This window comes from Ranitomeya variabilis, chromosome 2, assembly GCF_051348905.1.
Source record: "Ranitomeya variabilis isolate aRanVar5 chromosome 2, aRanVar5.hap1, whole genome shotgun sequence".
Lineage (NCBI taxonomy): Eukaryota > Metazoa > Chordata > Amphibia > Anura > Dendrobatidae > Ranitomeya > Ranitomeya variabilis.
Window position 1 is genome coordinate 12,074,673 of NC_135233.1, and position 12,181 is coordinate 12,086,853.

A 12,181-nucleotide genomic window follows, 5' to 3' on the forward strand; every position below is an offset into this window, starting at 1 on the left:
CTAGATTCTATGTTGCGTGCTTCTCTCCAGTAAAATGTCAGACACCTTATGGAGCTTTCACCTTGCGATTTGTCACACATTCGTTGGTCTCATCGGGGCTTACGTCCAAAACCCCTACAAAATGGGATTCAGGTGTAGCAGACTGCGTCTGGGTGTCCACCTCCAGTAATTGTATACACCCGAAAATGATGTACGTCAGAGAGCACGATCACTCTTTTGGCACCATTATAGTTTATTGCCCTGTTATCGCACACATTTGGAGGGGAGTTCGAACGTAAACCCCGATGGGACCAACGAATGGGTGACAAAACGCAATGTGAAGGCTCCATAAGGTTCTGTTTACACCTGCAGTTAAAGGAGTGATACATTGTAGCAAGGTACAAGATATGTGATCAGTGCTCAGGATACAACTGTAACACTCAGCCCAGAGCCGGAGAGCGATCCCCATGGGTGCAGCCTGGTCTCATCCACTAATGCAGAGCTTCAGACCAGAAGAATCTGTTTGCCGCCGCCGGATTCTGCTCTCACGCCACATAATATAACGTAGATCTCCGCACCCAGGCCGACAAGTGAGTCAGTGACATGTTATGTGTAAGGCAATCTACAGCGGGGAGACGCTTCTCTAATGCCGATTGCCCGGGCTCAGAGGGTGACAGCACCGTCACTCACAAGCCTGGGGGGAGAATTCTACTGTAACATGTTCTCATTCACTGACAGCAAGCACATCCTAAAAATGGTGAAATGAAGGTCCATCAGAAAGTTGCACAACTTTTCTTCTAGACTAAGAGTAATTCTAAAACTACGAGCCCCAGAAGCTCGGGCAGTTATAGGCGCTGTATGATTTTCTTCTCTTGAGTGTAATTCGTCTTTCAGCCTGAAGATGTCGCTGTTGTTGATCAGCGGATTGTGTGCAGTGCTGATCCGTCTGTGATCTGATCCCCTCCATCACATCCATCCACGTCCTCCTCCTGTCACCTCTAATAAGCAGCATCTCAGACCTGCGCTCACGGATGACAGAGTCGCAGCTCTCGCCGCTGAGAGAATGACGTTCCTGTAACACACAGGAAGGGTCTGTCTGGACTGTGGCTCTCGGGGGGCTTCATGTGGCCGTTTTCAGGCTGTTTTTAAAGCCAAAGGTGGAGTGGGATAAGGAATGGTCATCTAATACATTTCTGGCTGGCAGCAGTTTACCCCCTGGAAAAGTTACCTGTTTTCCAGAGATGCTTAGAGCAGGACCATTAAGTCATTCGGGCCACACTCTAAAAGGGGCAGTCTCTGATGAGACACCCCTTTAAGGCTGGTTTCACACATGCGATTTTTTACTCGTCACTCTTTACATTGTTGATTTTGGCAAGGTGACGAGATGTTAGAAGTAAGTGGCTAGGGCGCTAATAAATACACAAGGACAATACTGATAGGGAATTTAGATTGTGAGCCCCAACGGGGACAGCGGTGATAATGTGTGCAAACTGTAAAACGCTGCGGAATATGTTAGCGCTATATAAAAATAAAGATTATTATTAAGGAGTGCTGCAGGAGTAGCACAGGCCTGTGTGCCGCACTCATTTATGGAACCAAAATTCTGTCTTTTTAGGCTGAATGAAGACATCAGAGGTTCACAGACCAGACATGGACCACAATGCCCAGACTGACCACAGATCTCCACACATGAAACTAAAAGCCTCATATGTGCACATTGTGGATGAGAAGCCCCCGCACATTGTGAGCGATCCCCCTCCATGGATGAGAAGCCCTATACATAGAAGGGTCACTCACAATGTGTGGAGAATAAGGGGGAGGAGTGTGGAGAATAAGGGGCAGGAGTGTGGAGGATAAGGGGCAGAAATGTGGAGAATAAGGGGCAGAAATGTGGAGAATAAGGGGCAGGAGTGTGGAGGATAAGGGGCAGGAGTCTGGAGAATAAGGGGCAGGAGTCTGGAGAATAAGGGGCAGGAGTCTGGAGAATAAGGGGCAGGAGAGTGGAGAATAAGGGGCAGGAGTGTGGAGAATAAGGGGCGGGAGTGTGGAGAATAAGGGGCAGGAGTGTGGAGGATAAGGGGCAGGAGTGTGGAGGATAAGGGGCAGGAGTGTGGAGGATAAGGGGCAGGAGTGTGGAGAATAAGGGGCAGGAGTGTGGAGAATAAGGGGCAGGAGTGTGGAGAATAAGGGGCAGGAGTGTGGAGAATAAGGGGCAGGAGTGGGAAGAATAAGGGGCAGGAGGTGGAAAATAAGGGGGAGGAGTGTGGAGAATAAGGGGCAGGAGTGTGGAGGATAAGGGGCAGGAGTGTGGAGGATAAGGGGCAGGAGTGTGGAGAATAAGGGGCAGGAGTGTGGAGAATAAGGGGCAGGAGTGTGGAGGATAAGGGGCAGGAGTGTGGAGGATAAGGGGCAGGAGTGTGGAGAATAAGGGGCAGGAGTGTGGAGAATAAGGGGCAGGAGTGTGGAGAATAAGGGGCAGGAGTGTGGAGAATAAGGGGCAGGAGTGTGGAGAATAAGGGGCAGGAGTGTGGAGAATAAGGGGCAGGAGTGTGGAGAATAAGGGGCAGGAGTGTGGAGAATAAGGGGCAGGAGTGTGGAGAATAAGGGGCAGGAGTGGGAAGAATAAGGGGCAGGAGGTGGAGAATAAGGGGGAGGAGTGTGGAGAATAAGGGGCAGGAGTGTGGAGGATAAGGGGCAGGAGTGTGGAGAATAAGGGGCAGGAGTCTGGAGAATAAGGGGCAGGAGTGTGGAGAATAAGGGGCAGGAGTCTGGAGAATAAGGGGCAGGAGTGTGGAGGATAAGGGGCAGGAGTGTGGAGGATAAGGGGCAGGAGTGTGGAGGATAAGGGGCAGGAGTGTGGAGAATAAGGGGCAGGAGTCTGGAGAATAAGGGGCAGGAGTGTGGAGAATAAGGGGCAGGAGTGTGGAGAATAAGGGGCAGGAGTGGGAAGAATAAGGGGCAGGAGGTGGAGAATAAGGGGGAGGAGTGTGGAGAATAAGGGGCAGGAGTGTGGAGGATAAGGGGCAGGAGTGTGGAGGATAAGGGGCAGGAGTGTGGAGAATAAGGGGCAGGAGTGTGGAGAATAAGGGGCAGGAGTGTGGAGGATAAGGGGCAGGAGTGTGGAGGATAAGGGGCAGGAGTGTGGAGGATAAGGGGCAGGAGTGTGGAGGATAAGGGGCAGGAGTGTGGAGGATAAGGGGCAGGAGTGTGGAGGATAAGGGGCAGGAGTGTGGAGGATAAGGGGCAGGAGTGTGGAGAATAAGGGGCAGGAGTCTGGAGAATAAGGGGCAGGAGTGTGGAGAATAAGGGGCAGGAGTGTGGAGAATAAGGGGCAGGAGTCTGGAGAATAAGGGGCAGGAGTGTGGAGAATAAGGGGCAGGAGTGTGGAGGATAAGGGGCAGGAGTGTGGAGAATAAGGGGCAGAAATGTGGAGGATAAGGGGCAGGAGTGTGGAGAATAAGGGGCAGGAGTGTGGAGAATAAGGGGCAGGAGTGTGGAGAATAAGGGGCAGGAGTCTGGAGAATAAGGGGCAGGAGTCTGGAGAATAAGGGGCAGGAGAGTGGAGAATAAGGGGCAGGAGTGTGGAGAATAAGGGGCAGGAGTGTGGAGAATAAGGGGCAGGAGTGTGGAGAATAAGGGGCAGTAGTCTGGAGAATAAGGGGCAGGAGAGTGGAGAATAAGGGGCAGGAGAGTGGAGAATAAGGGGCAGGAGTCTGGAGAATAAGGGGCAGGAGTCTGGAGAATAAGGGGCAGGAGTCTGGAGAATAAGGGGCAGGAGTCTGGAGAATAAGGGGCAGGAGAGTGGAGAATAAGGGGCAGGAGAGTGGAGAATAAGGGGCAGGAGAGTGGAGAATAAGGGGCAGGAGTGTGGAGAATAAGGGGCAGGAGTCTGGAGAATAAGGGGCAGGAGTGTGGAGAATAAGGGGCAGGAGTCTGGAGAATAAGGGGCAGGAGTGTGGAGAATAAGGGGCAGGAGTGTGGAGAATAAGGGGCAGGAGTGTGGAGAATAAGGGGCAGGAGTCTGGAGAATAAGGGGCAGGAGAGTGGAGAATAAGGGGCAGGAGTGTGGAGAATAAGGGGCAGGAGTGTGGAGAATAAGGGGCAGGAGTCTGGAGAATAAGGGGCAGGAGTGTGGAGAATAAGGGGCAGTTGTCTGGAGAATATTTATTTACAGAAACTTCATGTATTTGTCAATAAAACTGTAACAACTTTTGGAATGTTTAGAATTATTCATCTGTAACCATAGAAACATCCGACTAGAAGAAAGAAAAACACTTAAACCGCAAAATGTGAAAATCAAAATGTGTGTTCGTCTCAGGACTTTTGGCCGCAGCTGTATACAGCCCCGGACTCTATAGAGCAGTATATAACAGTGTGCGGTAGAATATATTACAGCATTACTATTACACTGGTGACTGCAGATCAGTGAGGTATAATGAGTATACAACGATAGTTTATTACAGTACAGCAGCGCTCCTCCTGCCTTATCACCATATACACAGGTATATAGTCCGGGGTATGTAGGATATTGAATGTAGCAGTAATGTATCGGGCACAGAACACAATATGTCGTCGCTCTGCCGGCTGCAGATGGTTGTGAATCCTCAGATAATAACTTATTACAGTCCAGTCCTCGGCTCCCTCTCCGTAATCGCCGGCTGTCCTGTAAGGACACATATCGCACAGGAGACGGTACTGCGGTATATAACAAGGGAGCAGCACATGGCAGTATTATCATATTGGCGATATATATATATATATATTATATGTATATTACACCACATCTGCTGCAGTGTCTCCTGCCCTGAACGTCTGTAGAAGGGGCAGATATAACGATACAGGGCATCACTTCCATACTGTATAATCGCTAGCGTCTGATTATCATCTGTAGATTATAGCTCTAGCTTCATCTGCTGTAGAATAAAGGCAGAAAATGTTATTAAACTTGTATCATATTATTCACACACTGGACGTCGTGCTCCTGGCTATTATACTGTAGATGATAGTTTATTACACCCTAGCATCCCTACACCTCATCTGCTCTCACCCTCGGCCCTGTGCAGTCAGTCCTGGAATACAATAGTGTAGGGGTGACGGGCGCGCTATCGCAGCACTTATATACCAGAGACGATCATACAGTCATTATTATCGCTTATTACAGTCCAGCTCCACTCTGCAGTCACTTATTGTGCGCTCCATGGCAGACAGCAGTACAGGTAAGTGATGGCTCAGTATTAATACTGCAGCATGGTGCAGGTGTATTATACTGGAGATTATCATTTATTGCAGTCTAATAATGTATGTCATAAATGACAGAAGGGCGACCAAAAGATGGAATATTAAACTGGAGATTACAGCAAAGTGCAGGATCATAATACACTACATAGAGCGCTGACCTGCACCGCTGCTGTATCCTCTCATCATACACATCAGTCTATTACAGGACGGCAGCCCGGGATAATGAACACAGCATAATGACCAGTGCAGGACAGATAACAGCACAGTATAATGCACCACTGCAGACTACAGCTCTTTTATTACACCTCCTGCACTGGCACTGACTATCTGTAATGATGCACAGCCCAGTGCGGTATACAAACCAATGCAGTACACAGCCCAGTGCTGTATATAGACCAGTACAGTGTACAAACCAGTGCAGTGTACAGACCAGTGCGGTATACAGAGCAGCACGATATATAGAACAGTGCGGTATACAGACCAGTGCAGTAAACAGCCCAGTGCTGTATATAGACCAGTGCAGTGTACAGACCAGTGCGGTATACAGAGCAGCACGATATATAGAACAGTGCGGTATACAGACCAGTGCAGTAAACAGCCCAGTGCTGTATATAGACCAGTGCAGTGTACAGACCAGTGCGGTATACAGAGCAGCACGATATATAGAACAGTGCAGTAAACAGCCCAGCGAGTATACAAACCAGCGCGATATACAAACCAATGAATTATACAGAGCAGTGCGGTACACAGCCCAGCGCCGTATATAGACCATCGCGGTATACAGACCAGCGCGATATACAGACTAGTACAGTATGTAGACCAGTACAGCACACCGACCATTATATTATATACAGACCAGTACAGTATATAGACCAGTACAGCACACCGACCATTATATTATATACAGACCAGTACAGTATATAGACCAGTACAGCACACAGACCATTATATTATATACAGACCAGTACAGTATATAGACCAGTACAGCACACAGACCATTATATTATATACACTAGTACAGTATATACACCAGTACAGCACACGGCCCAGTATATTATATAGACCAGTACAGCACACGGCCCAGTATATTATATAGACCAGTACAGCACACGGCCCACTATATTATTCAGACCCGTACAGTATGGAGCACAGGACGGTAGGAGGCGCATGGCCGGGCGCACAGTCTATGATCGGGGCAGTATACACCACTGTACATTATCACTATTGCACGTGTCTGCAGGATGCCGTCAGAAGCGGTCGAGAAGCTCAGGTCCTAATATTAGTGACTGCTGGACCCGAGCTGTGAAGCCCCCACAGAGACCCCAATGTCAGTAATAACCCAGATGTTGGCCCCCAATAATAGGGCGCAGGAGGGCCTACAGCAAGTGTCATAGAGAGGAAGGTGCCGGGGCAGAGGGGGATCTACACCCACCACACAGACTATAGAGTCACCACCCAGTATAAAGGGGGCACCAGGTCTGGGGGTGCGCAGAGATTAGAGCGGGATGCGCTGCAGGGGGCACAGACACTTCAGATAGGAGAGCAAGGGGCACGGAGCTGTTGTATTGGGGGCACAAAGCTGTGGTAAGGGGGGGCACAAAGCTGTGGTAAGGGGGGCACAGAGCTGTGGTACAGGGGGGTCGCAAAGCTGTGGTACAGGGGGGCACAGAGCTGTGGTACAGGGGGGCACAGAGCTGTGGTAACGGGGGGCACAGAGCTGTGCTAAGGGGGGGCACTGAGCTGTGGTATGGTGGGTCACAAAACTATGGTAAGGGGGGGGCACAGAGCTGTGGTATGGGGGGTCACAAAACTATGGTAAGGGGGGGCACAGAGCTGTGGTATGGGGGGTCATCACAAAGATATGGTAAGGGGGGGCACAGAGCTGTGGTATGGGGGGTCACAAAGCTATGGTAATGGGGGCACAGAGCTGTGGTACAGGGGGGTCACAAAGCTGTGGTAAGGGGGGCACAGAGCTGTGGTAGGGGGGCACAGAGCTGAGGTAAGGGGGGGCACAGAGCTGTGGTATGGGGGGGCACATAGCTGTGGTATGGGGGGGCACAGAGCCGTGGTATATACCCGCACCGACACTTCCAGACAGGAGAGAAAGGGGCACAGAGCTGTGGTAAGGGGGGGCACAGAGCTGTGGTAAGGGGGGGCACAGAGCTGTGGTATGGGGGGGCACAGAGTTGTGGTAGGGGGGCACAGAGCTGTGGTATGGGGGGGCACAGAGCTGTGGTAAGAGGGGGCACATAGCTGTGGTATGTGGGGGCACAGAGCTGTGGTATGGGGGGGCACAGAGCTGTGGTATGGGGGGCACAGAGCTGTGGTAAGGGGGGGCACAGAGCTGTGGTAAGGGGGGCACAGAGCTGTGGTATGGGGGGCACAGAGCTGTGGTAAGGGGGGGTACAGAGCTGTGGTAAGGGGGGGCACAGAGCTGTGGTATGGGGGGGCACAGAGCTGTGGTAGGGGGGCACAGAGCTGTGGTATGGGGGGGCACAGAGCTGTGGTAAGAGGGGGCACATAGCTGTGGTATGGGGGGGCACAGAGCTGTGGTATGGGGGGGCACAGAGCTGTGGTAAGGGGGGGCACAGAGCTGTGGTAAGGGGGGGCACATAGCTGTGGTATGGGGGGGCACAGAGCTGTGGTATGGGGGGCACAGAGCTGTGGTAAGGGGGGGTACAGAGCTGTGGTAAGGGGGGGCACAGAGCTGTGGTAGGGGGGCACAGAGCTGTGGTAAGGGGGGGTACAGAGCTGTGGTATGGGGGGCACAGAGCTGTGGTAAGGGGGGGCACAGAGCTGTGGTATAGACCCGCACCGACACTTCCAGACAGGAGAACAAGGGGCACAGAGCTGTGGTAAGGGGGGGTACAGAGCTGTGGTATGGGGGGCACAGAGCTATGGTAAGGGGGGGCACAGAGCTGTGGTAAGGGGGGGCACAGAGCTGTGGTATAGACCCGCACCGACACTTCCAGACAGGAGAACAAGGGGCACATTGCTGTGGTAAGGGGGGCACAGAGCTGTGGTAGGGGGGCACAGAGCTGTGGTAGGGGGGCACAGAGCTGTGGTATGGGGGGGCACATAGCTGTGGTAAGGGGGGGCACAGAGCTGTGGTATAGACCCGCACTGACACTTCCAGACAGAAGAGCGAGAGGCACAGCTCTTGTGGTAGATAGAGGGGGCATCAACACTTCCAGACAGGAGAGCAGGGGGCACAGGTACAGATACAGTATATCTGGGGGTCTCCTAGGGGCAGAGAACGTCCAGACAAAGGGTGAGAGGAGAAGAGAAGCCCTGTACATGACCCTCCACTTTCCCTGGCTGCTCCTCTACCCTCTCCCAGGCTGCTCCTCTTCCTTCTTCCCAGCTGCTCTCTTCCTCTCCGAGGCTGCTCCTCTCCTCACTCCTCGGCTGCTCCTCTACCCTCTCCTCAGCTGCTCCTCTCCTCTCACCACCTGTTCCTCTCCCCTCTACTCCTCTCCCAGGCTGCTCCTCTCTGTTCATCCCTCTCCCTGGCTGCTACTTTCCCCTCTCCCTGGCTGCTTCTCTCCCCGGCTGCTCCTCTCCAGGGCTGCTCATCTCTCCTCTCCCCGGCTGCTCCTCTCCTCCTCTTCCCAGCTGTTCCTATCTCCACTAACCTCTCCCCGGCTGCTCCTCTCCGCTCTCCCCAGCTGCTCCTCTCCCCAGCTGCTCCTCTCCCGGCTGCTCCTCTCCTCCTCTTCCCAGCTGTTCCTATCTCCACTAACCTCGGCTGCTCCTCTCCTCGGCTGCTCCTCTCCTCCTCTCCCCAGCAGCTCCTCTCTCCTCTCCCCGGCTGTTCCTCTCCTCTCTCTCCGGCTGCTCTTCTCTCCTCTCCCCTGCTGCTCTTCTCTCCTCTCCCCGGCTGTTCCTCTCCTCCTCTCCCCGGTTGTTCCTCTCCTCCTCTCCCCGGCTGCTCCTCTCCCCATTCCTCGGCTGCTCCTCTCCTCTCCCCTCCCCTCTACTCCTCTCCCAGGCTGCTCCTCTCTGTTCATCCCTCTCCCTGGCTGCTACTTTCCCCTCTCCCTGGCTGCTCCTCTCCCCGGCTGCTCCTCTCCAGGGCTGCTCATCTCTCCTCTCCCCGGCTGCTCCTCTCCTCCTCTTCCCAGCTGTTCCTATCTTCACCAACCTCTCCCTGGCTGCTCCTCTCCGCTCTCCCCAGCTGCTCCTCTCCCGGCTGCTCCTCTCCTCCTCTTCCCAGCTGTTCCTATCTCCACTAACCTCGGCTGCTCCTCTCCTCCTCTCCCCAGCAGCTCCTCTCTCCTCTCATGGCTGTTCCTCTCCTCTCCCCGGCTGTTCCTCTCTTCTCTCTCCGGCTGCTCTTCTCTCCTCTCCCCTGCTGCTCTTCTCTCCTCTCCCCGGCTGTTCCTCTCTCCTCTCCCCGGCTGTTCCTCTACTCCTCTCCCGGCTGCTTTTCTCTCCTCTCCCTGGCTGCTCCTCTCCCGGCTGTTCCTCTCCTCCTCTCCCGGCTGTTCTTCTGTCCTCTTCCTGGTTGTTCCTCTGTCCTCTTCCCGGTTGTTCCTCTCCTACTCTCCCCGATTGTTCCTCTCCTCCTCTCCCGGCTGTTCCTCTACTCCTCTCCCCCCTGGCTGCTCCTCTCCCGGCTGCTTTTCTCTCCTCCTCTCCCCGGTTGTTCCTCTCTCCTCTCCCCGGTTGTTCCTCTCCTCCTCTCCCCGGTTGTTCCTCTCCTCCTCTCCCCGGTTGTTCCTCTTCTCCTCTCCCGGCTGTTCCTCTCTTTCTCTCCCCGATTGTTCCTCTCTTTCTCTCCCCGGTTGTTCCTCTCCTCTTCTCCCCGGCTGCTCCTCTCCTCCTCTCCCGGTTGTTCCTCTCCTCTTCTCCCCGGCTGCTCCTCTCCTCCTCTCCCCGGTTGTTCCTCTCCTCCACTCCCGGTTGTTACTCTCCTCCACTCCCCGGCTGCTCCTCTCCTCTCCGGCTGCTCCTCTCCTCCTCTCCCCGGCTGCTCCTCTCCTCCTCTCCCCGGTTGTTCCTCTCCTCCTCTCCCGGTTGTTCCTCTCCTCTTCTCCCCGGCTGCTCCTCTCCTCCTCTCCCCGGTTGTTCCTCTCCTCCTCTCCCCGGTTGTTCCTCTTCTCCTCTCCCGGCTGTTCCTCTCTTTCTCTCCCCGGTTGTTCCTCTCTTTCTCTCCCCGATTGTTCCTCTCCTCTTCTCCCCGGCTGCTCCTCTCCTCCTCTCCCGGTTGTTCCTCTCCTCTTCTCCCCGGCTGCTCCTCTCCTCCTCTCCCCGGTTGTTCCTCTCCTCCACTCCCGGTTGTTACTCTCCTCCACTCCCCGGCTGCTCCTCTCCTCTCCGGCTGCTCCTCTCCTCCTCTCCCCGGCTGCTCCTCTCCTCCTCTCCCCGGTTGTTCCTCTCCTCCTCTCCCGGTTGTTCCTCTCCTCTTCTCCCCGGCTGCTCCTCTCCTCCTCTCCCCGGTTGTTCCTCTCCTCCTCTCCCCGGTTGTTCCTCTCCTCCTCTCCCGGTTGTTCCTCTCCTCCACTCCCCGGCTGCTCCTCTCCCTTCTCCCCTCTCCTCGCCTCCCGGTCGCCGCTTACCGTACGCGCCTTGTCCTCTGCTGGATCCGGGGAGCAGAGACAGGAAGAGCAGCCACAATATCTCCATCCTCGGCGACCCCCGGGCTCCGCGCAGCCCCCGCAGCATCCAGCAGCCCCGGCCGGGCTCAGAGAACGGATCCCAGGCTCCTCCGAGTCTCCGCCGCATCCATCAACTCCACCGAAGTGCTGCCCAGAGCCCCCGACCCGGAGCCCCTCCTGGTGTCCTCACACCGGATCCCTGCAGATCGGCGCCAAGTAATCCACTGCCCGGAGCCGCGATCCCGCAGCGCAGACGCCGCAACAAGTGTCCGCCGCTCCCCGCAGCCGCTCAGGCATCCAGGACCGGGGGGCGCCGCATGCACCCGGCATCAACCTGCGGCCCCGGAGACGGAGGGGTTAACCGAGCCCCCCGGCACCAGCAGCCCCCGGACGTGCCGCCCTGGAGGGGCTAATCCCGTGCACGTTCACACATCGCGGTATCCAGAGCGTCACTTGGGAGTGAAGGAGTTAATCCCGTGCTGGAGAAGAAGTTCTGCGGCAGCTCAGCCTCCTCCGCTGCCGCCGCTCAGCCTCCTCCGCTGCCGCCGCTCAGCCTCCTCCGCTGCCGCCGCTCAGCCTCCTCCGCTGCCGCCTCCTCTGTGCTCTCCGCTCCCCTCCACTTTATATGAAGAGGCTGAGGACCAATTACATGATGCGATCTGCAGAGGAGCAGCCCCCACATCCAGGGCCTCCCCCAGGACCAATTACCGGACCCAGCCCGGGCGGGGGCTCCGCTGTCTCCTCCTCTGGACAGGTGGGGGGGCAGATACCTGAGGGCAGACAGGTGGGGGGGGCAGATACCTGGGGGGCAGATACCTGAGGGCAGACAGGTGGGGGGGCAGATACCTGAGGGCAGACAGGTGGGGGGGGCAGATACCTGGGGGGCAGATACCTGAGGGCAGACAGGTGGGGGGGGCAGATACCTGAGGGCAGACAGGTGGGGGGGCAGATACCTGAGGGCAGACAGGTGGGGGGCAGATACCTGAGGGCAGACAGGTGGGGAGGGGGGCAGATACCTGAGGGCAGACAGGTGGGGGGGCAGATACCTGGGGGGCAGATACCTGAGGGCAGACAGGTGGGGAGGGGGGCAGATACCTGAGGGCAGACAGGTGGGGGGGCAGATACCTGAGGGCAGACAGGTGGGGGGGCAGATACCTGAAGGCAGACAGGTGGAGCCGGCAGGGAACAAGATCAGCTTCCAGTATCACTGGGAGTTGTTGCAGCAGGTGACTGGTAGCAGCGCCCCCATAATAACGCGTGCGGGACCCTCCTGTATCATGTGAAGGGACAGACCCCAATATACCGGAAACCTTGCGGAGCGACAGCGGGACTCCAGCAGCCGAGAGGACCAGGGACAGCACCCT

At 55.5% G+C, this 12,181-nt stretch overlaps 1 protein-coding gene across 4 annotated transcripts in view; it reads right to left on the minus strand.

Moving 5' to 3' along the window:
• Positions 1-11,420, minus strand: part of MDGA1 (MAM domain containing glycosylphosphatidylinositol anchor 1) — a 431,369-nt gene extending 419,949 nt beyond the window's left edge. For 3 of the 4 annotated variants that reach the window (XM_077282005.1, XM_077282004.1, XM_077282002.1), the window contains exon 1: positions 10,779-11,420. In XM_077282005.1, the coding sequence (XP_077138120.1) occupies positions 10,779-10,944 (166 nt within the window). In that variant the 5' untranslated portion in view covers positions 10,945-11,420. The remainder of the gene's footprint in view (positions 1-10,778) is intronic. The other variant, XM_077282003.1, reaches the window with a different exon arrangement.
• Positions 11,421-12,181: the final 761 nt, after the last annotated feature.